This window comes from Anthonomus grandis, chromosome 14 (assembly GCF_022605725.1).
Source record: "Anthonomus grandis grandis chromosome 14, icAntGran1.3, whole genome shotgun sequence".
NCBI classification, from domain to species: Eukaryota; Metazoa; Arthropoda; class Insecta; order Coleoptera; family Curculionidae; genus Anthonomus; species Anthonomus grandis.
The window spans coordinates 20,353,070-20,375,950 of record NC_065559.1 but is presented as its reverse complement, the minus strand read 5'-3'; the positions used below and the strand labels follow the sequence as shown (position 1 = coordinate 20,375,950).

Genomic DNA, 22,881 nt, shown 5'->3' with positions numbered 1-22,881 from the left:
GGTATGCTATACCCCAGCTTACCAATCTTGTGACAATTACCAACCTTACCAACGGAGGGTTAAAGAAATGACTAAAATCCATTTACAAAAAGGCATGATAATAGAATTCTTGGTCCAGGAGTGCCTGTAAGAAACTAAATAATTTGTCTTTCATTTCCAAGCAACAAATCATAATATATTATAATCGTTAAATATAAATTTGTTTAACAACCTCCTACACGACTTTGGCACCTCTATATGATAGTTACTTGCGTTTAATCATGTCTCTTTCTCAATGAAATACCCTGTAAAGCTAATTTCTTTACATAGTATTTTTTAATTTTCTGAGGATATTTTTACCTGATCTTGAAATAACTGACCATAAAGTGTATAAAAGAAAGAAGCAAAATAGACTCCTACAATATTTGTTATTACAGCAGATTGTTTATTGTAAGAATTATGCTGAAAATCATACCCTTAATAAAATATAATACTTTTTAACTTTATGAAATTACTTACAAACATAAAAATGTAAATCAAGCTCACGAAAACTATAATGCCACTCATAATCTGCCATAAAAGGGTATAGTAGAAATAATTAATAACTTTTTCGGCATACCTTAAAATTAATATAGAGCGTTTTAAAGTAAGTAAATGAGAAAATAATTTTATTTAGTAAGCAGTTACTGTTGTAGTTAAGTTAATTCACTCTATCTGGCAGCACATATATAACGAGATTAACCATATATTAATACTTCTTAGATAGCGAAGTACAGATGTGTAGTTTACAAACGAACTAGTTCGAATGAACTACTACAATCGCAACAATCTTAAAGGGTCGTTCACTGCGAACTACAGTTTGACCGTCGGATCTGTGTCTACGAAAAGAATGCGGGCGAAATTTTGAAGCGTTGTCACGTCTTACTGCAAAAATGAAATAGTATTGAATAAAAAGTAAATATAATGGTAAAATTAAGCTATTTAATCAAAAAAAAGATAATAAATAATGTAATGCAGTTTTAACCATATTTGTTAGTTCTATTTGCTATTTAAAACTAATGTTTTGCATATTATAAAATCCAATATTGACTAACATTTATCCGAAATTCCTAATAAAACTTACAAAGCCGGCAACGTCGTGCTTTCGCGGAAGCATCTCGCTGTTTGGGGACAGGTGATTGGTTGATGACATCGCGGCCATTAATTTATTATTTTTATGCAGCTCTCTGTCTTTCTCTATCTTATTGGGTCGCATCATACCAGATTTTGTGTAATTTTCAGAATAATATCGATTTCTTGCGGATTCAGTGGCGGCGGCGTATGTTAATACTTTTGAGCTATAAAACTGTTTTTATTTTTGTATTTTTAGGTACCTACTTAATTTATGACCTATGACTTTTGAATAGTGTAGCATAGTTTAGTTTATTTGCTATTATTGTTGTTGCTGTTTTGTTGTTGTTTTGTGTTATTTGTTTCTTTGTTGTTAAAGTTCATAATTTTCAACAGTTTTTGTATTATTTACGTTAAAATGAATAACTTTATTTATAGAAAGACAATTTATAGCCAGGCAAGGGAAGTGATTGCGAATGTTTATAGGTAAGTAAAATGATAATAAGAGAATTATAAAGCCTAAGCACATTTATGAAGCACATTTAAAAAAAAACATTAAACTAAAATCATAATTTATGCGACACTAAATTTTAAAAATTATGTACCTAATGTTGTAATAAATAAAAATCATATTCAATGAAATAAAACCAAGCTCGATTGCTTTACAAACAAAAAAGATTTAAAGTTAATGTTGGTTATTTTGAATATAAAATGTCTATAAATATAAGTAATATGAATCAGAACGACGACTAAAAAAAATCGAATATCAGGATTATATACTTCTTGTACAAATTTTTAGGGTTTGCGATGAAGAAGCTACTAATAACTTCGTTAATCTACCAGTAAAGCGCAAACTTGAAAGAGTATCTCAATATACTGGCGTAAGCATTTCAATGGTGAAAAAAAAATCACCAAGAAGATGATGAAAGAATGCGGACGGACCCCAACAACATGCTTTCTAGTCCCGGCAAAAAAAGACCGCGAATGACGAAGGTGGAACCAGACGACAACTTTCATTTTCTAATAGTTAGACACCTAATAAATCGATTTTATATAGAGTTTAAAGTTGTGCCCACTACCAGAAAGCTGTTGCAAAAATTGCGAGAAGAAAAAAAATTTCCTTATGGCCGAGAAATGAGTCCTCTTAGAAACTTATTAAAGGAAAATGGCTTTTATTGGCGAAAGTGTCAGAATAAAAGAAAAATTTTAATGGAGCGACCCAATATTTTATCTTTAAGGTAACATGATTTCTTAGATACCTTAAGGTTTTACCAATAACATCTTTAAGGTATAAATACCTAAGAGAAATAAAAAAACACCGAGCCGAAGGTCGCAATATTGTCTATTTAGATGAAACTTGGATAGACAATGACCTAACGTTTATAAAATGCCGGCAGAGTGAGACTGTTACTGGAGTGGTTAGCAATATATCTTCAACAGGTACAAATTGATTATACTAATTTAAATAATAATTTAAATTATACATATTATGTAGGCATTAGATTATATACAGGGTATTTGGTTCACCGACGTATACCTTAAAACAGGTGATTCTATAGGTCATTTCTGACAAATTAATCCCGCTAGGAGTCGAAAACTAACGGTCTCCGAGATTACGGCTTTTTAAGTTTTGTTTCTATCCTTTCTATGCATCTTAAGAAGAAAAAAATCCTATTGAATTACATAGGTACTTATTTTTTGGCAGTCAATTGAATATTTTTTTAAAACTAGAAAGATAACATTTTAAATGTAAATAAAATTGTTAATCTTTAAAAATGTTTAAAATAACTATCTTGTACTAGTAATATTGGAAAAATAAAAATTTGACTTATCTTTATTAATAATTTCTTTAATTTTGAAAGATTAACAATTTTATTTTAATTTAAAATGTCTGTCAGCTTTCTAGTAAAAAAAAAATATTACTCTAGAATCAACTGTTTCTAGATATATATTATATAGATAGGTCGGTGTACCAAACACCCTGTAGGTATTTGTTATTTTAGGTCGGCTTATCGTGGTACATGCCGGTTCGGAAACTAGCTTTGTTAATAATGCCTGTCTTATATGTAAGGCAGGACTTACGACAGGAGATTATCATGACCAAATGAATAAAAATTGGCTTGGGCAAAGCTCAAATATATAATAAGGAGTCGGAGCACAACTGGAGATTTTTCCATAAGGGCCTTAAAGGAGGTGTGTGAGGAAGCCATGTCTTTAATTACTATTGAAGAATGGCAAAAATTTTCAGGACATGTTCAAGATATTGAAAATAAGTTTTGGGAAGCTGATGAAATTATGGAGGAAATTGAATTAATAATTATTACATTACCCCATGATGACAGTGATACCGATACTGATGACGATGATGAAGCCGAAGAAGACAATAGTGATACTAATAACGATGCAGGCTGAGATACCAAGACGTAGAAGAATAATCTACCTACGTTCTTTTTTCCCTCTTATAAACGTTTTATGCAAAGTAATAAAATGATGATGAAAAGGATATAACAAGTACTAGCCAACAAGCAGAGACATGTGTCGGCGATTAGCATCTGTTATTTTTCTCTGCTTTGTTTTGCGAATATCCCCAATATTTTTTTATTTAGATTTTTTCGCGCTACCTAATATAGCTTAAATTAAAAGTACTAATGAAGAATTAAATAATTTAAAATTTTGTACTGTAACTTACGGCCTATAGATTTATACATTTGTAAATATCATGTAAGACCAAACAATTAGATATTGCATTTACCGCACACCTATATATTTAGGTATATTTGTTTCTTGTTATATTTTTATCAATATTGTCTTTATTGATAACTTATAATGATTATGATATTTTAACGTTATGTAGTGCACTTTATAAGTTTTTGTTTATGTACTTTTATGCTAAATTTCGTTTTTTTTTTATGTAAAACTTCTTAATATTTCATTAGATCGAGTTATGCTGGTAGTAATAACGAATTCCATCTCTAAAGGTAAACAAAAAGAAGTTAAATTACTGTACTAAACCGTTTATTAGGTGGTATTGGCTTAGTAGTAGTAGTAGTAATAGTAGTAATAATTTTGGTAAGATTTTGTGTGTATAATATAAGGGCCTTGGTGAATCTAACTAACATTTTCCACCGTGGCGTGGTGGGGAAAATATCATAGATTTTACTTTAAAATATCATAATTCAACACTCTAAAAAGAGACCTATGAATATTGTATAATGAATATGAATATTGACCTTCAATTTCAACTTTAGCTGGGTTGCCTCGCCGTGAGACCCCAGTACCTTCTGGACATGTCCGGCTCACTAACCCAAACATTCTTCAGTTTTAAATGTGGCATGCTGAACGGTTAATAAATAGGTTTCAACAGTTGACAGAAATTTAATGATCTTATTATTAAAAATTCAATGTTTAAACAGCATAATTCGGATTATCTGCCGTGCTCTTTCCCTCGCGATATCCAGACATCGAGTACGGCACTCTTATTTTAAGTGAACAAACTAAGTAGGTGTATTACAAATTTTGTGTTTTCAAACTGCCCTAATCTTGTCTATCAGGCGTAATCGAGGTGGGTTACGAAAATATACGAACCATATGTACATATATCATATCTAAAGCATTTTTTTATTACATATTTACAAATAAAATATTTTAGAAGACCTTAATTTCCAAATTAATATCTTACCTACAAATACCTATTTTAAAATTAAAACCAAACCATATTTTTTAATATTTAATACATTCAAATCTGTGTAATCGGTTTATAAAATTTCGCACGTCACTGGCCATTTCATGAATGAAATGAGGCGGGTCTAGTCTACAACGACGTTCCCCGCACCGACACCGCTTAGCTACAGATTGGTTGGGCAGAGTTTAGATAGGCAATCGCGATCGCGATCGACGTGACAAGGATCTAGGAGTAGAACCAAGACCGACTGAATGTAAAATCAAATGACTCATTTTGCATTTGCGCCGATCTTTCGTATTCGGTTCATTTCAGCTATTAGCTTGGTTTGTTTTGGTGGTTCCCCGATGTTTTAAAGTTATGTTTTCAATTTTGTCCAGTTTATAGATTTCAGTTTAATGTTTAATTATTATCAGTGACTAGTGAGAGTATATTTGACTTTTTTTTCTTTTGTTAAGACCGTGGAAGTGTACAGTGAACTGAGAAGTTTATAATTGTATATAATAACTTTACATTATAAAACATCGAAAAATGTCTAAGAAACGAAGTGATGCATGGACGCATTTTGACGTTGTGCCTGAAAATAGTAATAAGGCGAAGTGTTGCTACTGTAAGCAAATTTTATCAATATCGGGGGGATAATTCGTTTTTAAAACGATTCTAAGAAAAATTAACTATACTTTTTAATCTGGACTAATTTTAATTTTGTTAATTTAATATTGGATAATTACATATATAGAATATATATATATAATATAATATATATATTTGTAGATAATGACTATGACCCTGGACCCAGCGAGATCGACAATACTCAGAGTAAAAAATTTAAGGTGAGTCAACTGCAAGTACAAAGCCGATACCTCTTTTTAAAAGCAACGAACTGGATTTTCAGTTATTAAGGATGATTGTCAAAAGATGACACCCTTTTAGTATGGTGGAAGATCCAGAATTTATCAAATTAATGGAACTTGCTGTTCCTGGATACAAGGTACCTAGCCGAAAAACAATAAGCGAGAGTCTTATGTCAAAAAGTTATGAAATAATAAAAGAAAAAATTGAAGCACAACTTATTTCCGTTGAATATGTAAGTGTAATTACAGACTCCTGGACTTCAATAAATAATGATAATTTTACTGCACTGACAGCATATTATTTATTAGAAGAAAATGGCTTATTAAGTCTTAAATCACATTTAGTTGATTGTTTCCAGTATCATGAAAGACATACCGCCGAAACCCTAAAAGAATTATTAAGATCAAAATTTGAATAATTTCAAATAGATAATAAAATTTTCTGCGTTGTTAGTGACAATGCAGCAAATATTCTGGCGGCTGTAAGAAATGGTGGGTGGAAGTCCAAAGGTTATTTTGCTCATTCAATTAACCTTCTAGTCCAAAATGGTTTGAAGGAAATTTCAGACCTTTTAAATAAAATTAAGGCGATAGTAACGTTTTTCAAACAAAGTTCTTCGGCGTTAGCAAAGCTAAAAGATATTTAGAAGCAAATGGGGCTTTCTGAACTTAAACTAAAGCAAGACGTCGTAACCCGGTGGAATTCCACTCTAGATATGGTAGAAAGGGCGGTTACTATAAAAAATGCGAATCTTCGAAAAAAATTGCCTCATATTTATTCCTCTAAACATGTACTTCAACCCATAGAAAATCAGGAAGCACCTTCAACAACTCCATCGGAAAAAAAATCATCCATGTGTTCCATGTTTGATGAAACTGTTGAAAAATTGGCACCGGAAAAAAATCCAACTTCGGCCGTTATTATCGAGTTCGACAGATATTTAGGCGAACCCCTTCTTCCTTCGAACCGAAAGGAAGACCTATTAAAGTGGTGGTATGAACGTCGTCGTGTATATCCCACGATTTATCGATTTATGAAAAGTCGACTATGTATTCCTGCAACGTCAGTTCCGTGCGAACGTATTTTTTCAAAAGCAGGACAAGTCTTAAAAAAAACGTGCACAGCTGAAATCTAAAAAAGTTTCCCAAATTTTATTTCTTAACAGCAATCTTTAGTAGTTTTAATATTAGTTATTACTTAGGTTATTTATTCATGTGTTTGAATATCAACTTAGTTGTTCAAATAACTGTGACTCATAATTAAGTTTTGAAAAAACTTTATTTTTTACAATGGTAGTTTAGACAATGGTACAGTGAAAACATCTTGTCGAACTTGCATTGTCTTATTTATTTAATGTAACACGACGTTTCGGTTGGTAAGTATCTCCAACCGTTATCAAGTGTAAACTGACAGCAAACTACTATTCTATAGGCTTATACATAAACTAGATGTGTGCAGCGATGTGGAAGGGAAAGTCATCCGTGAAAAGAGTTGGGGGGGGGGAGGACACGCCTCTCTCTAGATCCTACACTGTCCTGAGAGTAGAGGCTTCCAGATGTTGGGTATATCGACGCTTGGCTGGCTGAAGATCCTCTGATTCTGTGAAATGAAAGCTGCCTCTACGAACTTCCTCTTCCGCCAGTGCTGTTCCTTGTGCAGAATCTTGGCTTCTGACCAATGGATATTGTGTCCATTATGCCACGCGTGCTCTGCTATTCCGGATTTGGAAACCTCTCCTCTTTGGGTCCAGCTGCGATGTTCCTTCGCTCTGATTTCTAGGGGGCGCTTCGTTTCACCTATGTATGAGTTACCGCACTCACATGGGATCTGGTAGACGCAATTTTTGGTCTCCAACATGCCATCTGGTTTGGTCTTTGATACCACGCTTCTGATAGTGGTGCTAGATCTAAAGGCAGTTCTAATATTGTACTTGCTGGCAATGCGTCGGATTTGTTCCGATGTACCCCTAATGTAAGGTATGGGTAGAAGTCTGGTTGTCGTGGTGGCCTCGTCTCTGATTTGATTTGAACGCGTCCTTTCGATGGTCCTACTTATTAGCTTCTTTGGATATCCATTCTGTTGTAGGTCTTTGTAGATGGTATCCACTTCAGTCTTGAGATCCTCGTCGTTTCTACAGATGGTTCGAGCTCTATTGTAGAGGGATCTTATGATGCCTACTTTGGTGGTTGCAGGATGGTTGGACTCATAGTGCAGATACTGGCCCGTGTGTGTTGGTTTTCTATAAACTGAAGTTCGTAGATTTCCGCCGACTTTTTAACGAAGACATCTAGGAAAGGTAGAGCTGAGTCCTTCTCTGTCTCCATCGTGAACTTGATTGTTGGTCTGAAACTGTTAAGGTGAAGCAGAAACTCCTGAAGTGCTTTTTCCTCTTTGTCCCAGATGATGAAGGTGTCGTCCACATATCGAAGCCAGAGCTTGGGTTTGCAATGGTAGGCATCTATTGCATGTTCCTCGAACCATTCCATGAAGATGTTTGCTATTACTGGGGAAAGAGATGAACCCATCGGAAGTCCTTCGTCTTGGGCGCAGAATCTATCCTTGACCTGAAAGTAAGAATTACGAAGACAGATCTCCAAAAGTTCCATCACCCCGTCCAGAGGCAGTGTGGTCCGAGTTGAGAAAGCTGCATCCTTGCTTAGTTTGTCTCGGATGATGTTAAGAGACTCTCCTATGGGTACATTGGTGTAGACACTTTCGACATCAAAACTCACCCATCTGTCATTGGTCTCGACTTCGATCCCTCCAAGAAGGTCTACAAAGTGGGCAGAGTTTCACACAAAAGACGCTGTATTTCCCTGGATCGGTCTAATGATCTCCAAAAGGAATTTCGAGAGCTCTGATGTCGGCGAATTTCTAGAGCTCGTGATGGGCCGCAGAGGCATTTGCTCCTTATGAATCGTCGAAACGTCGTGTTACATTAAATAAATAAGACAATGCAAGTTCGACAAGCCTTTTAAGTTGTTTAAATAAAAATTTCATTCAGTTGTTATCACTTTTTGGATAAATAAAAACCGTTTTATTTTTCTTTTTTTAACGTGAACTACTATGAACTAGTGAACTAGTTCAATGAACTATTCTGGATTATAAACGAGACCAAGTGAACTAGTTAATGAACGTAAATGAACTAAAAATCCCATCTCTATAGCGAAGCTCAAAAAGCGCCAGTAGAACAATGAACCCTGGACTGATTGTCGCGCCCTCTGAATGTCGAGGAGTAGTACTAACCGGAAGCGAAAATGGGTTTGGCGGGAAATTTGAAATTTAATTATTGCGCCATATTCGAATTATGGTCTATACAGTGTGCTTAAAATTAGTGAGAAATATGTGGTTCTTTCGGAAACTACAGCACGCATATTCAAAAAGTGTTAAATTGAAACTTTTTGTTTCTCCATATTAAAAAGTCCTTTGTTCATAACTTTTTCTATTTATGTACGTACTATAATTTATGAATAACCCATTTATTTCCTACTATATAAATAGGTGTGAGTTGCAGAAATCCAAAAAAAACTATTTGCAAAATTTAATAATAAATTAACAGTTATACATGATTGTTAAATCGTTAAATAAAATATTAAAATTACAAATTCAATGTACAAATTCCATGACGTATAAGCCTACAACTTAACTTTGTTGTAGGGAATACCTCAAAGAATGCCAACATCTGAATAATTGCGCTGTTATTACATATATCAGGTATCAGAAAATTTTAATTATCCTAATTTTTAATGTTTGTATAATCTCCTTGTCAAGCTAAATTACAATTTTTATATTCTTGTGCATTAATAAAAGCATTGTTAATTGCTTTCTTATGCCTGATTAAAAAAGCGGTTTTGCAAACATCAAAACTATTAATGTCGTTGTTTATATTTACATTTCTGAACTTTTGTTATTTTCTTTGATATAATACTTATTTTGGAACTTCTCGGGATGTAAGTGGAGGTATGCGATTGATATATTATACATATATTATTATATATATATTATTGATATATTACGATACGATATATTGCGACGGGAGATGACATAAATAACAATTTCTACAATATGATCCTAAATGAAACACCAAATGATCATTTAGACTTTACTCAGTGCCCTTTATCTCGTACCCAAGAGGCAATGCAGTATGAGGGCAATTCTGCATATTGCATGGCACAAGTTGCTGTAGAATTTCCACAGCAATATAGGAATATACTTGCAGAGTTTAAAACAGAAATAGACCGTTTCGGACAGTTGTTTAAAGCAAACCCAACTATCCACAATCTAAAAGCCCTAACAAAATTTACAAGTCCTATGTAAAAAAAAAATAAATACTTCAGAGCAAGGACAACCATTTATTTTCCAACAGATGATACCAAAACGTATACCAAGGAAAACTAAAGTTCAAAGCACAGCACTGAGTCGACGAAAAGATAGAGGAATAAGAAAGACTAAGTCCAGAATTCAAGCTGGACGGCCTTCCAATGCAGAACGAACCAGCACGAGTCGAAAAAGAAAGCATGACGAGGAAAGAACATTAAAATAAATGTCCAAAACGCTCGCTAAATTAATTAAATTTAGGATTTTTTGTTGTTTTTTTAAATGCCTTCTTTCATAAAAGCTTTTTATATTATTTTTTGTTTTATTTAAGCTAGAAGTCTAGAGTCTAGAGTCTAAAGTCTATAAAAACTAAATTTCCCACTTTTCCATTCTCTGTTTGCCCCAAAATAATTTTCTGTAGTAACTATAACTATAATTCCCTGTTTGGGTATACATTCTAGTACTGCAACACACAATTTCTCATATTAAACCATACCCTATAAAAATGTTGTAGTAGGGTATATATTCAAAATACGCTACGGCGGGTTCTATATCCCGCTATAAAATTACGCATCTGGTTTTCTCGTTATATCTGTGCTACTAGTAGCGATTACTTCTATTAAATAATGATTGATAATAAGTGATACTGTAAGAATCGAAATTGTTGTTGTCAATAAAATTGCTGATATAATACAATATTTAAATCAAGTCAATCTAGTATCCAATACGGTTTGCAGGTTTAAAATATCCATGCAGGCGAAATTTTTTTTATCAGTCATTAACGGTCTATAAGAAAGCCTAAAAACGAAAATGTGTATTGCCTCCCCTTACCGATTTTAAATTAGATTTTTTTAAATAAGTAAGATTAGTTAGCCATAATTAAGTTCTCTGCAATTTACCTTCTTATACTAAAGCTATAAAACCAATGGAAACAAACTTAGACAGCACCAAAATCAGCAAAATAATTTGTCTTCAGGAATTTTTTATTTTATCTTTAAAGTTACTTCGTTTATAAGACAGGTTTATGGAAAAACGCACATGTCCACATATAGTGTAAAAAAAGTTTGAAAACTAAAATTGTATAATTTGCTAAACTATATCTGATTAATATCAAAACACTAAGCATGTTAAATAGATAGGAAAATGCAGAAATGCGCATGCCCAAATGCAATATTTAAATGATCTGTTTAATTAAAATTTCTCATATCCATTGAAACCATATATAATTTTATAAATATTTTTTTGATTAAAAATTTAAAACGCCTAGAATTAAAAAAATACAACAAAAGATAACATTATTACAATTAAGTAGAGGGACGCAGAGTTTACCCAATCCACGCTTTCCCATAGTAAAAAGATGCAAAAGTGAAAAAAAAAATTAAAACAGCAGCCTATGGGTAACGGAATTCTCAAAAAAAAAGAAAATGTCATGGCTGAGAATCCTATCTGGTGAAATAGATAGAGGCCATGCATTTGCAGCGCTATGTCTCTGTATACTATTCGGCAGCCTAATCAATTATTATTGAAACAGGGCTGACCTATACACGGATATCTAGGCTGACAACCTAGTAATCTCTACGTAGGGTAAACAGTACAGTTATTGGCACTTTAAGAGATACTTTATTTTCCGTATAAAATAATAAATAGTTTTATATTGGGTTTTTTAAATATCTATCATAAATAAATATGTGCAAACATTGTGTAATTGGCACTATAAAAAATACCATTGGCACCTCAGGACATAGTGATTGGCACCTGGTGTACGGTTTGAGATTTCAATGAAAACTAGGTATACCTACATGGATTTACTTAATTTTTATTTAAATTTTAATATTGAAACCGAAAAGTGCAAATTTATAAAATCACAAATTTAATATTATTGTGTTACAGCTAATTATATAATAAATTCCACTTAGACATATAATTTTGGTATATTACAACAGTCTTATTACAGCTTCTGGTTTTTATTATTACACTCTTTAATACAGCCATTACATATATATTTGTTTACTATCGGGGGCATATTGTTATGTTTTCGTATACAATGAGGGTGAAATTGTCTAACACAAATAGCACATTTTATACCAGCCTTTGCTTCCGTTATATTAAAAGTGCAGATATAACAAAGACCGACAGACACTTTTTTATTCTCAGGAAAATAATTTTTTTCATTTTCAACAAAAACACTTGCATCGTCTTTTTCACTTTGAAATAAGTTCCTCACATGTCCTGGTTTGTTATGTAGGGTATTTAATAAAATACTCGAGATAACATTTATTTTATTTAATACAGGTTTCACAACCTGAGGTTTAAAATTGTCACACGTTTCTGCTGCATTATTTATGATATTTGACTTGGGTTTTTTTGAAAGGTTTCCTGTTTTATTTTTAGGATTTGTTTTTTTTAAATTTTCCTTCTGTGTAGCCTTTTCAAGTCTTATTTTTTTTCTGTTTTCTTTAGCTTCTTCTTCCGATTTTTTTTTATTTAATTTTTTAAGTTGAATCTTTTTCCATTCCTCACAAAAGTCAGTCAGCAAAGTCCAGTCAGCACAAAAGGTAGTTTTTCAGAGTTTCTCTTTCCCTTTCTTTCAGGTCTTTCCGGCCACATAAGATATTTCTTTATTTCTGGAGTTTCTTTTTCAATTGGTGTGGTAACTTGTTTTCCAACTTCACTTTGTTTTATACATGCTTGATTGATATCTACATTTACTTCCAACTCATTATCAGTTGTGTTTACTTCTTGAGAAAAAATCGATTTTTCCATTAAAACGTTAGATGGAGACGCAGAAAATATAATTGGAATATCCTCCAAACTAAACACCTCGACGTTATCATCATGTTCATTTAAATTACTCACATGATTTTCATTTATTTCTATAGGACTTGTCATTCTAACTTCTATGCTGTCTTTATTTTCATCTGTCTTCTCTAATTCTCTGTAATCCTGAATTTTATTAGATTCTTCCAGTTGTATTTCTTCGGGAACTTCTCTTGATTCCAGTGATACTGCAGTAATATGATCTGGCATAAACACTTTGTATATATTGTAGAGGGCACATAAATTTTCATCTTCTGGAGGATTATTTAAATTTTGCAAAAAATCTATTTTTTGATCCCCAATAATTTCTTTGAATTTTAAAAAGGAAAGGTTATTTTTTACATACATTTTGGGCGATTCTTGTTTATGACTTTTTGACTTTCCCAAGCATTTAGAATAATCTATGGCTGAAGGATCCCAGAGATAAATGCCGCAAGCTCGAAACCCTTGAATCACTACTTCTGGCTTTACCTTCAAAATTGCTTCATTTAAAATAGGAGCGATTTTATTTTTAGTTAGAGATATTGAAGGATTTTCCCTTCTCCAAGCTAAAACTCCTTTTCTCCATAGATCTTTCAATGGTTTAAATGCAGAAACATCTGCAGGTTGGAGAATCCTGGTTGAGTTTGGATACAAAGCTACTAAAATAATTTGTAACCTTGTGCAAAGGTCACTAACTTTGTATGTTAGATGAGTAGTATGTCCATCTACAAATAAAATGATAGGGAATTTTGAGTTTTTTTTTTACAAGGTTACTGTAGAAAACATTGGCAATATACTCATAAAAGAGCTCAGCTTTCATCCAACCATTGGGAGAGCAGCCTATTCCCCATTCACTTGGAATATTAGTAGTAATGTCAGCTGGCAATCTTTTGTAAGGAAATACCATCATGGGAGGAGTGGTTTCACCTGCAGCCGAAAAAGTGAACAAAACTGTTACCGTTGACTTTGCTTGACCTCGATCTACTTCATAAACATTTTGTGTACCAATTGGAGCTAAAACGTTTTTTGTTTTCGGACACAATTGAAAATTTGTCTCGTCAGAGTTAAAAACCCTTTGGGGATCATTCAATATGTCCATCACATTTATTTCTTTAAAATATTCTTCAATCTTAGCAAACCAGCCCTTTATATCCTGTTCGCTAACTGTAGCACTGGCGGTAGTAACTGGTTCAGGTTGTCTTTCAGTTAAAACTGGATGACGCTTTAAAAAACTTTTGTACCAACCGTCACCTGGATAATTATCCTTAAAAGGGTTTGGCCTAGGATTTTTTTCCAAAAATGCTTTGACACTGGCCTGAAGGTCCTCCTTTCGCTGAGGAAAACCTTTTCGAACACTTTCTGTTACCCATTTAACTAGGACATTCTCTTCTTCCTTTGTCAATACTGCAGAAGGGCCATGACCAGTTTTACGAAACTTTTTACTTAACCGGAACTGTAGGGTGGCACGTGGTATACCAAATTTTTTAGCAGCTGTTTTTTTTGGTAACCCATTTTTAATTTCTTCTAGAGCTTTTTGCAGGTTTTTTTCATTATAACTTTTGCTATAGTTTAGGTCCTCTCTTACTTTAGGCATTTTCTATAAAAAAAAATACCTGAGTAAGTAAATGAGTATCAGAATAGTATTATATATAGTGAGTGCCGCAAGTAGACAATTCACTTCTATAACTTTTTTTGTTTTAAAATTAACAAATTGTGACATTTGGTTTGTCTCTGAAAATTACTTTAATTTTATTAGTTCCCATTAATAAATAAGGGCCAGTATTCTTTTGCCCATTTTTAGAAAATATTAAAAAAAAAATAAAACCTTACTTGTTAGTTCCGGTTAAATAGTAAGTTATAGAAAAGTACTACCTACCTAGGTACCTATTCCATTAAATCTCAATCTAATTTAGTTATATTTGCCAATCTCGATAGTTATTGGCACCCAAAAATACAATAATTGGCATAGTGGCAACAACTGTATTTGGTTTTTTTTACTTTATTATGATTTAAATTTAAATAATTTAAAAAAAATGATCATTAAACACAAAATATATAATAAAGTACAAATCTTAAAAATTTAGTTATTGGCACCTAGTGCCAATCACTATCATTTAATCAAATCTTCTATACAGTAATTGGCATCCTAGTAAATAAACGAAAAACGCGGGAAAAATTAGTGCATCATGCATTTTTTAGCACAATAATGTCTGTTTAATTCATATAACTCACATTTACCTTTTTAGTTGTATTACACCTCCTTAAATATCTTATCACAAAGGTGCCAATCACTAAGACTTTAACAATATTTAGCTCAATATCTTAAACACCACAATACATAGGCTGTTGACTTTCAAAGATGTATTTGAACTGTCAAACCTGACGTGTGGAAATTACCACTGGGAAATAAACAATGTTGCCAGATTATATTAAGATTCGAAGGATTTAAAGATTTTTATTTATAATCTTAATAAAACACTATTTGTGAAATGGGTGCCAATAACTACCGGAGTGCCAACAACTGTGCCTGTTACTATTGGACAGCTTGATAGTCCGGGAGTCTATCTCCTAACCTTTCACAGTCAAACATTCTTTATAAATTTGTAAGTATTTTTTTGTATCTTCGTCAAAACTCTAGATGCATAAGTCACTTAATTTTGCAACAGGGTGGCGTCCACACCACCTTTCGAAGCATCCACTGAAATGACTCTTAAAATAGAGGCAGAGACAAGATTTAAAGTGACTAGATAGACCTAATGGCATGTAGGACTAAAGAGACCAAATAGCATTCTTAGATACCGATATTTGCCTAAACTTGCCATACTAAACGTACAGATCTGCGAAGATTCTTCGTCCAATGATCTCATGGCAAATCCTTGACTAGCATCCAATATTGAAAAACATCGAAAATTGCTCGGCTTAGAAGTTAATTTCTTAACCAATATATGAAAAAAAATTGTTTTAGTTGAGCATTTAACGCTTTCGGATCCAAGCAAATATGCACTGAACCATCTTTCGCTTTAACTGTGACAATCCCATGTGTAACCACTCTGAACATAAGTTCTCCATAAGTTCTAAATTATTTTCTAATGTGAAAGGAACTTTTCGAAAAAGTGCTATAATTGCTTCATAATTTTCTTTTAAATTAAATTTATTTTCCAAACAACCTATACCATGAAATAAAATTAAAAATTCTTTAATGATTGCAATAAGAGATTGATTCTCATTTTTCACCGAATCATATCTACAGCAAGCCAATATGCCTGACCATCCAAATAAAAAATGTCACATGCCACTTTTTGCTCAGTTATTTTCGGAATATCATGGGAACTCAATGGTTCTGACTGATAAATTTCATACAACACCATGCCTATTCATAAAATGTCCATAAAAAGACACATTTACCCTTTGAATACATTTCTTGATCCACGTGTGTGAACTTAAATGTTATTTATTTAAAAGATCTAGTCTTCAACCCAAAGGTACTATTAGTTTCTTCCCCTCGTATATTAGATCATAAAAGCTTTGATCAAATAAAAAAAAAATTAGGTTTTCTTGTACTTCCCTTATCTTATTAGGCCAACCCTCTGTTTTTACATCTGTTACATTTTTTAAAAAATATTACGATACATATTTTAGTTTTTCTTTCAGTTCTTGATTGTTATTAAAAAATTTGTTTTTATAAGCTCGACTTAAGGTATCGGCAATAATATTTTTTGCCTATTTGTAAATTTTACTAAGCTTAAATTATCTAAACTGTAAAACCATTCTTTGCAATTTCGGTGGATATGAGTTTGTTAGTTTTTAAGCACTTGTTTTGTGCTTGTGCTTAAAGCTATATTACGGTCTTTTGTATCGCACAGTTTGTCGTTGTGTATAATAATTCTTTAAGTAACTTTTTTTTCTACAATGTGTGCGTACATTTAAAGAGCTATTCGCTAATAAGTCGCATGATATTGTTTTATTTTCACTTCAGAGGGATTAGGTAGGTTAAGTAAGAATAGCCACATGGCTAGACTTCGCCTGTCTTATATCCCTATAGAAATGTATGTATGATAATCACAAATGTAAATTATTTGTTTGTTAAATAAAATACGATTATTATTATTATTATAGTCGAGATATAAATTTTTGTATTTAAACTTTTCTCATAGATTACTAATGACTGATACAAAAGCCAAAGTCTCATCGATTTTTTAAGTTGTCAAATGCCAAATTGATTTTTCTAAAGACTCTATGTTCTAACTTAAGATCATTGTCATGACTAAAGTGACAAACTACGTAAAATCCAGTGCATGACGATAATAAATAGTTATTTAATAAACATTATTACATATTAATCAGTTTTTTAATTACATATAATTTCTTTCATAAAAAATTACTTACTGCGATAAAATAATATGTTGCTTAATACAGTTTATCAATCTACGCTTTATGGCAGTTTGGTATGCTTCATTATAATACATTTCACTCTTGGTGTTTAACTTACTTAAATCTTTTGTAATATTAATAAGTTTCCATTTAATTAATATTGTCTGAAAACTAAATACTAGAAGAAAGTATATATAAAAATAAGTAAACTGACTTGATATCTATAAGAATTAATAAAAAAACATAATTGGAAAAGATACGTCAACATGAAGTACGCTTGAGGGAAAAGTTTTAAAAAATTAACAATCATTACTATATATTTTACATATTCTGGAAAATAACCATGATGTAACCATTCAATTAGTACGAACATTGTTTGATCATCATAAATGCCATTCCCTGGCATATAAACTGTAGCAGTAATGATAACGACGCCTACAGATGTTACCATTAAATATTTAAAAATTTTCATATCAATCGAAATTTCATTTTGGGCTTCTGTCTCCGCATTATCCAAAGACCAAAAATGTTTATCAATATAATTTGTAAGGTTCTTGAAACTTGAATATTTGCAGATTGTTTGAACGATGATTATGGCTGCCTGAAAAAAATCAAGATCGCAATTTGATTACTAATTACCAATAATATTCTTACATAACAGTTATTAAAGCTGAACGGAGCAAACTGCATCATGAAATCAACGTCGAAATTCACTAAAATTCTATAAAAGAAAAATAATGTTTCTCCTGCACAAAATAAACCTGTGCAAATTCCAATTAATGATTTTATTCCTACAGACCACATAGACATATTTCTTGAAATTGTTAGTATGTTTGCTAAAATAATAATAAATATTTACATATAATTTTTTAATTAAATTAAATAATATAGAAAAGGGAATCAGTTCATTAATATTATAAATTTATCTTAACTAGAATCTCTACTGCCCACCAGCATATGATATTTATATTGGTATATTCAGTCAAACGGTTCAATTTTACTTAAAGAATTTTAATTATTAGTATTTTTCTGACCACAGTTTTTATGTCACTGATTAGCATAATATACAGTGTGATCGGAAATTATTGTGGCAAAATGTAAGGGAGGATAGATCTCGGTAAAACAAAAGATTTTTACTTATTAACCCATAGCATGCACGTGCGTTCAATGATGATAGCGCATTAGGGTCTAAGATCCAACTTTGGACACGGGGAAACGTGTTTGTACCGAAAACTGTGTTAGTAAATGATATAAAACACCAGGAATATTTGGGAGAGTTTATTAATAAAAAACAATATATATTTTTCTTAATCCACTGAATTTTTTTTATGTGTCCTATTCTGTAATGACAGGTAAAAAATGTTCTCTAAAAAAGTTTCGTTTATTTGCTTACTAATAATATACACTTTGAGAGTAATCAACAAATTTTTCAGAATAATAAAAAAATCCCAACAAAAAAGTTAATGAAAAAAAGCAGCTTGCCGTAGAATATCGCTTTCCCAGTGGAACATCGACCTAAGTGCAAATTATAAAGTTTTGAGAAAATGATGTTTTAATATTTTTTTACATATCTATGTTAATTTTTTGTTAAATAATTTAGCAGAATTTTGTTGCAAATAATTTCGAGGTTAAGAATAATCTTAATAAATAATTCTGCATAATCCTTTTCACTTTTTTTGGAAAATCCTCATTTCTACCCCCCTCTTTTTAAAGTCTCCTTCCAATATCGTCATTGTTTCTCTAGAATCTATTTATATGCAATTTTATGATCACAATTTCAAAAAATAGGTACAGAAATATGTTTTACTACTAAAGAAAAAACAAAAAAGAAAGTAGAGTGGTTTATTAAACAACAAATTAAATATAAAAGTATTTGAGTACCTACTAAGAAAGGCAAAAAAACTTTAAAACAAGGGAACAAAGAATTTATAGTTCTAAAACTTAAACTAAAAAAAATTACTTACTAAAAATATTAAAATAACGTATTAAAAAACGATTCATAATAATTGGGAATAATATTCGCCGTCAAAAGACTTTGCAAATCTATTCTTTTATTGTCAGCTATTGGCATTTTTACGACGTAAGCTGGTTTTCTAATGATATTTTTAATATTGTTTGCCTCTAGAGAGCGCCTTGATCCGATATTTCTGCTTTTGTAGAAACTGGTTTTGTAGAAATATACATCACTATCTTTTACAAAGCGTATTATTTTTATCTCTGAAATTTTAATTTGTTCCCCGTTATCGTTTTTCTGGTAATTAAAACCTATGTCAGAATTCAATTTCTTGATATCAACAAAATCTTTAAAACCTAATTCTTTCACATTTAGAGAATTGCCTTTCTTTTTTGAAGCCCGGATTAGTGGAACAAGTTGGTGAGGAACATAAATAGGTCCGGCTTTCTTAGCTCTATTTACTGATTTCTCGATTATGCTATGAATAGTGTCTCCCTCGTTCTGAGTGTGGCCCCTTATAAGGTATTTGTGAGTGATGGAACTGATGGGAAGTGTTTGAACGGCATACAGATACATTGCAAAAACATAGCTGAAATAAAATACGATATTAAAGTATTTATTAGTTATTATAAAAAAATACCGGTTCTCTGCTGACCACAGCAGTTATCTGAGTAGAACACTATATCGGCACCAGGTCTCTTATTTACAATTTCTTCAATAAACATAAGAACGCATGAGCCAATTTCAACAGCACCTCGTTGTCCAAGACCTTCTTGCCAAAAAAAGCATATCGTATTGTCATTACTTACGTCCGTTACCTATAAAAACCATTCTATTATTAAACAAAATCATATCAACAATTTTATTATTATTACCGTAAAATTATAGCAATTAAGCCTGGATTTATAGAAAAATGCAGATGATTATCCCATTGGAACAGGCAATACTGCCTGTAAGTCATAGACTGCAAAAATTGTGTTTGAACCTTCTTCCTTGGACTTTTTCTTATCCGCATCCTTTTCAACTCTACTTAATTTTTTTTCCGCTTGATGATTGATGTAAGCATTTTCTAGCCGCTTCTTATCTTCTCCAGAGGCATTCTGGTATCCCTCACATAAGTCGCACATATCTTTTTTTGGAAAAAAAAATCCAATATTAAAATTTGTGTTAAATATTCGCGAATATAAATCGTAGTTTGCTGCTGGTCTTCCAGCTTCACTGCGCTCTTTGGTGTAATTTCTGTGCATTTCAGAAATAGTTAACTCTCCCGGAATAAATTCTCTTGTTGTATTTTGCCTCTGGTAGTGACTTTCTACTCGCGGAATTGAGTCAATATGTTTTTTAACAGACTCAATGATTTCTTCATCTATTTTTCTGTGATTACCATGGCGGCCACGTTTATCTTCAGGGATGATACCAGAATTTGTAGCACGTGCAATGCGCGCTCAGTTATTCCAAACGTATTCATTAAAAATTTTTTACACACGCGATGTTTTTTTCCATTATCCCATAAATAAAACCCACAATTCGGTTTTCTAGGTCTTTCCGATACTACACGGCGATACTTTAATTCCAATGGAGCTACACAAGAGGCTAGAAAATCTCTTTGTCGTTGCAGAGTGGACAAATTCCAATAGTCCTTAAAAAACTGAATTCTATGTTCCTCCGTAAATTTTAAGGAACATTTCAACGTACATTTATCCGGACATGGTGGTGCAATTACTTTCTCTTTTACAACTTTTCCAGTTCTTGACACATAGCTTTTACCACTATTTTTTAATAACTTGGCCTCGTTTTTTTTTCCAGTTTTCGGGATGTCTTTGTCTTTTTTTCCCTTTTTTGGGAGATACTGGAGGTGACTCTACCTGACAGTTTTCTTTATTTTCTAAGTCTTCACTCGATAAGGACTCATTACTACTAGGTGGAATGTAGTTATCGCTATCCCCTTCACCCCAAAGATTTTCTTCATCTTCTGAGTCATTTATCTCATAAGATGGAAGTGTAATTTTTTTTCGTAGTATCATTTTTGTGGGACATTCTTGATTAATTATATTATATGAAATTTTCTTATCTAAAGTTGATTTTGTATCTGACTTCAACTGTACAGTGCGTGATAGAGTAATAGGAGTTTGCTGTGAACTGGTAGTTGCTGGCATGTTATCAGATTCATAAGAAGAAAATTCACCAAAGTGGTTTTCGGTTATTTGCAGGGTATCAGGTTGTTGAATATCTAAATTAGTGAAAGTAGGCTGACAAGCACTTGGCGGTAGTCTATCTATAATACTGTCAGTAGAAAATTCATCATTTTGATTTGAATTTGTTGTTCATTCGAATTGAAAATAGTCAATAGACGTTTGCGGGTCAATCAAATTTTTTTGGGATTTTTCTAAAAGGTGAGGAGGACGATTTAAATTAAGTTCTTCCTCAGGCATATTTTTTGGCTGTTTTTCGAAATCTCCCGAAGCTTGATCTAAAAGATATTTTAATATCACGAAAAAATTGCAAGATCTATATGAGATTTTTGAAATAAAATATTAATATTTTAAGAATACTTTCGAAATATTACATTTTTAATATTTGATTAATGTAATTTAATTTTTGTTAGCTCATGAATTTAAAAAAGAAACACACCTGAGATCGAATGGTTTGTGGCCAAATGTACCATTAGTCTTGCTCGATTCATAATATTGCGGTTTTGTATAAGCTTCCTAAAATCCCAAAAGTAAATTAAAATAGAATTCTCTTGAGTTTTTTAAAGTAGTCTTAATAGAAAATTTATCTACAACTTCTAGAACCAACATTGTCATAAAAAACAGTTAGGTCACTACTAACGACAAAAATTTCGGAACAACAATGGCGTAAAATACAATTAAATCATGCTAAAGATCAAAATTTCAGAGGAACAATGACACAACAGACATTTGTGACAATGTTTCACTAGATTTTGTTAAAAATAAATGCAACTTGAAATTAACAAAGACTTACCGTTCAAATACGTCGTTTTCGTCACTAAAGATAACCAAAATAAATTAGACACAACTACTTATTTCGCACTTACGTCGTTTTTGAACCCGACATAACGATGCTCTTTGAATGCCGAAACGCAACTGAACACTTGTGGCGTTCTTCTTCCTAGACCAATCAGAAAAAAGCGCCATTAGAACAACGACGCAAGCGGTTTCTCGCGGCACCTATTTGTACTACATTTATGACATTGTTCCACCGAAAAGTTTAGTGTTTTTTGATACTTCTTGCACGTGTAACTAATTTAACTGAAAATTTGCACTTAGGTCGATGTTCCACCGGGAAGGCGATATGTTGTTTACAATGCAAGTATCCGATATTTTTTTCTAGATATTCTTTCATATGTGTGAAACTAGCATCCGATCGATATCCAGTAACCAAAATCTAGAACGCAGCATATGTCGTTTGCCAGGAACCTAAATCGTTCCCCAACAAAGAAAATACCTGCATTTACGCCAGAAGAAAAATGAACTGTCAAAAAGGTTGCTATAAGCCATCTGAGGATATTTATGTATCGGGCTTATGTTCACATACCAGACGTGATACGAAGGAAATTGGATGCTAAAAGCAAGGAACACATCTTTGTCGTTTACTGTGAAAATAGTGTTGGATCTCGACTTTTGGATCCAAGCAATCATAATTTAAAGATAGCCAGAGATGTTGTGTACAGGAGTGCCAAGTGTCCAATAGAGGCGCGCGGCCTACCGATCATAAGCGGAATTAGAGCGCGATGCTAAATATTGATCAGTATAGATTTTTTTGCGGACCACATAGCGAGTCGGTGGGTTCAAAA

General features: G+C 32.3%; 1 protein-coding gene across 1 annotated transcript in view; it reads right to left on the bottom strand.

Moving 5' to 3' along the window:
- The window catches only part of LOC126744777 (uncharacterized), a 33,653-nt gene extending 10,985 nt beyond the window's left edge, over window positions 1-22,668 (bottom strand). Inside the window, exons 1-6 of the mRNA XM_050452325.1 lie at window positions 22,623-22,668; window positions 17,765-17,946; window positions 17,325-17,711; window positions 17,126-17,274; window positions 499-598; window positions 340-441 (exon numbers count right to left, since the gene is read on the bottom strand). Coding sequence (XP_050308282.1) covers window positions 340-441; window positions 499-598; window positions 17,126-17,274; window positions 17,325-17,711; window positions 17,765-17,946; window positions 22,623-22,668 — 966 coding nt within the window. The remainder of the gene's footprint in view (window positions 1-339; window positions 442-498; window positions 599-17,125; window positions 17,275-17,324; window positions 17,712-17,764; window positions 17,947-22,622) is intronic.
- Between the last annotated feature and the right edge of the window lie 213 nt (window positions 22,669-22,881).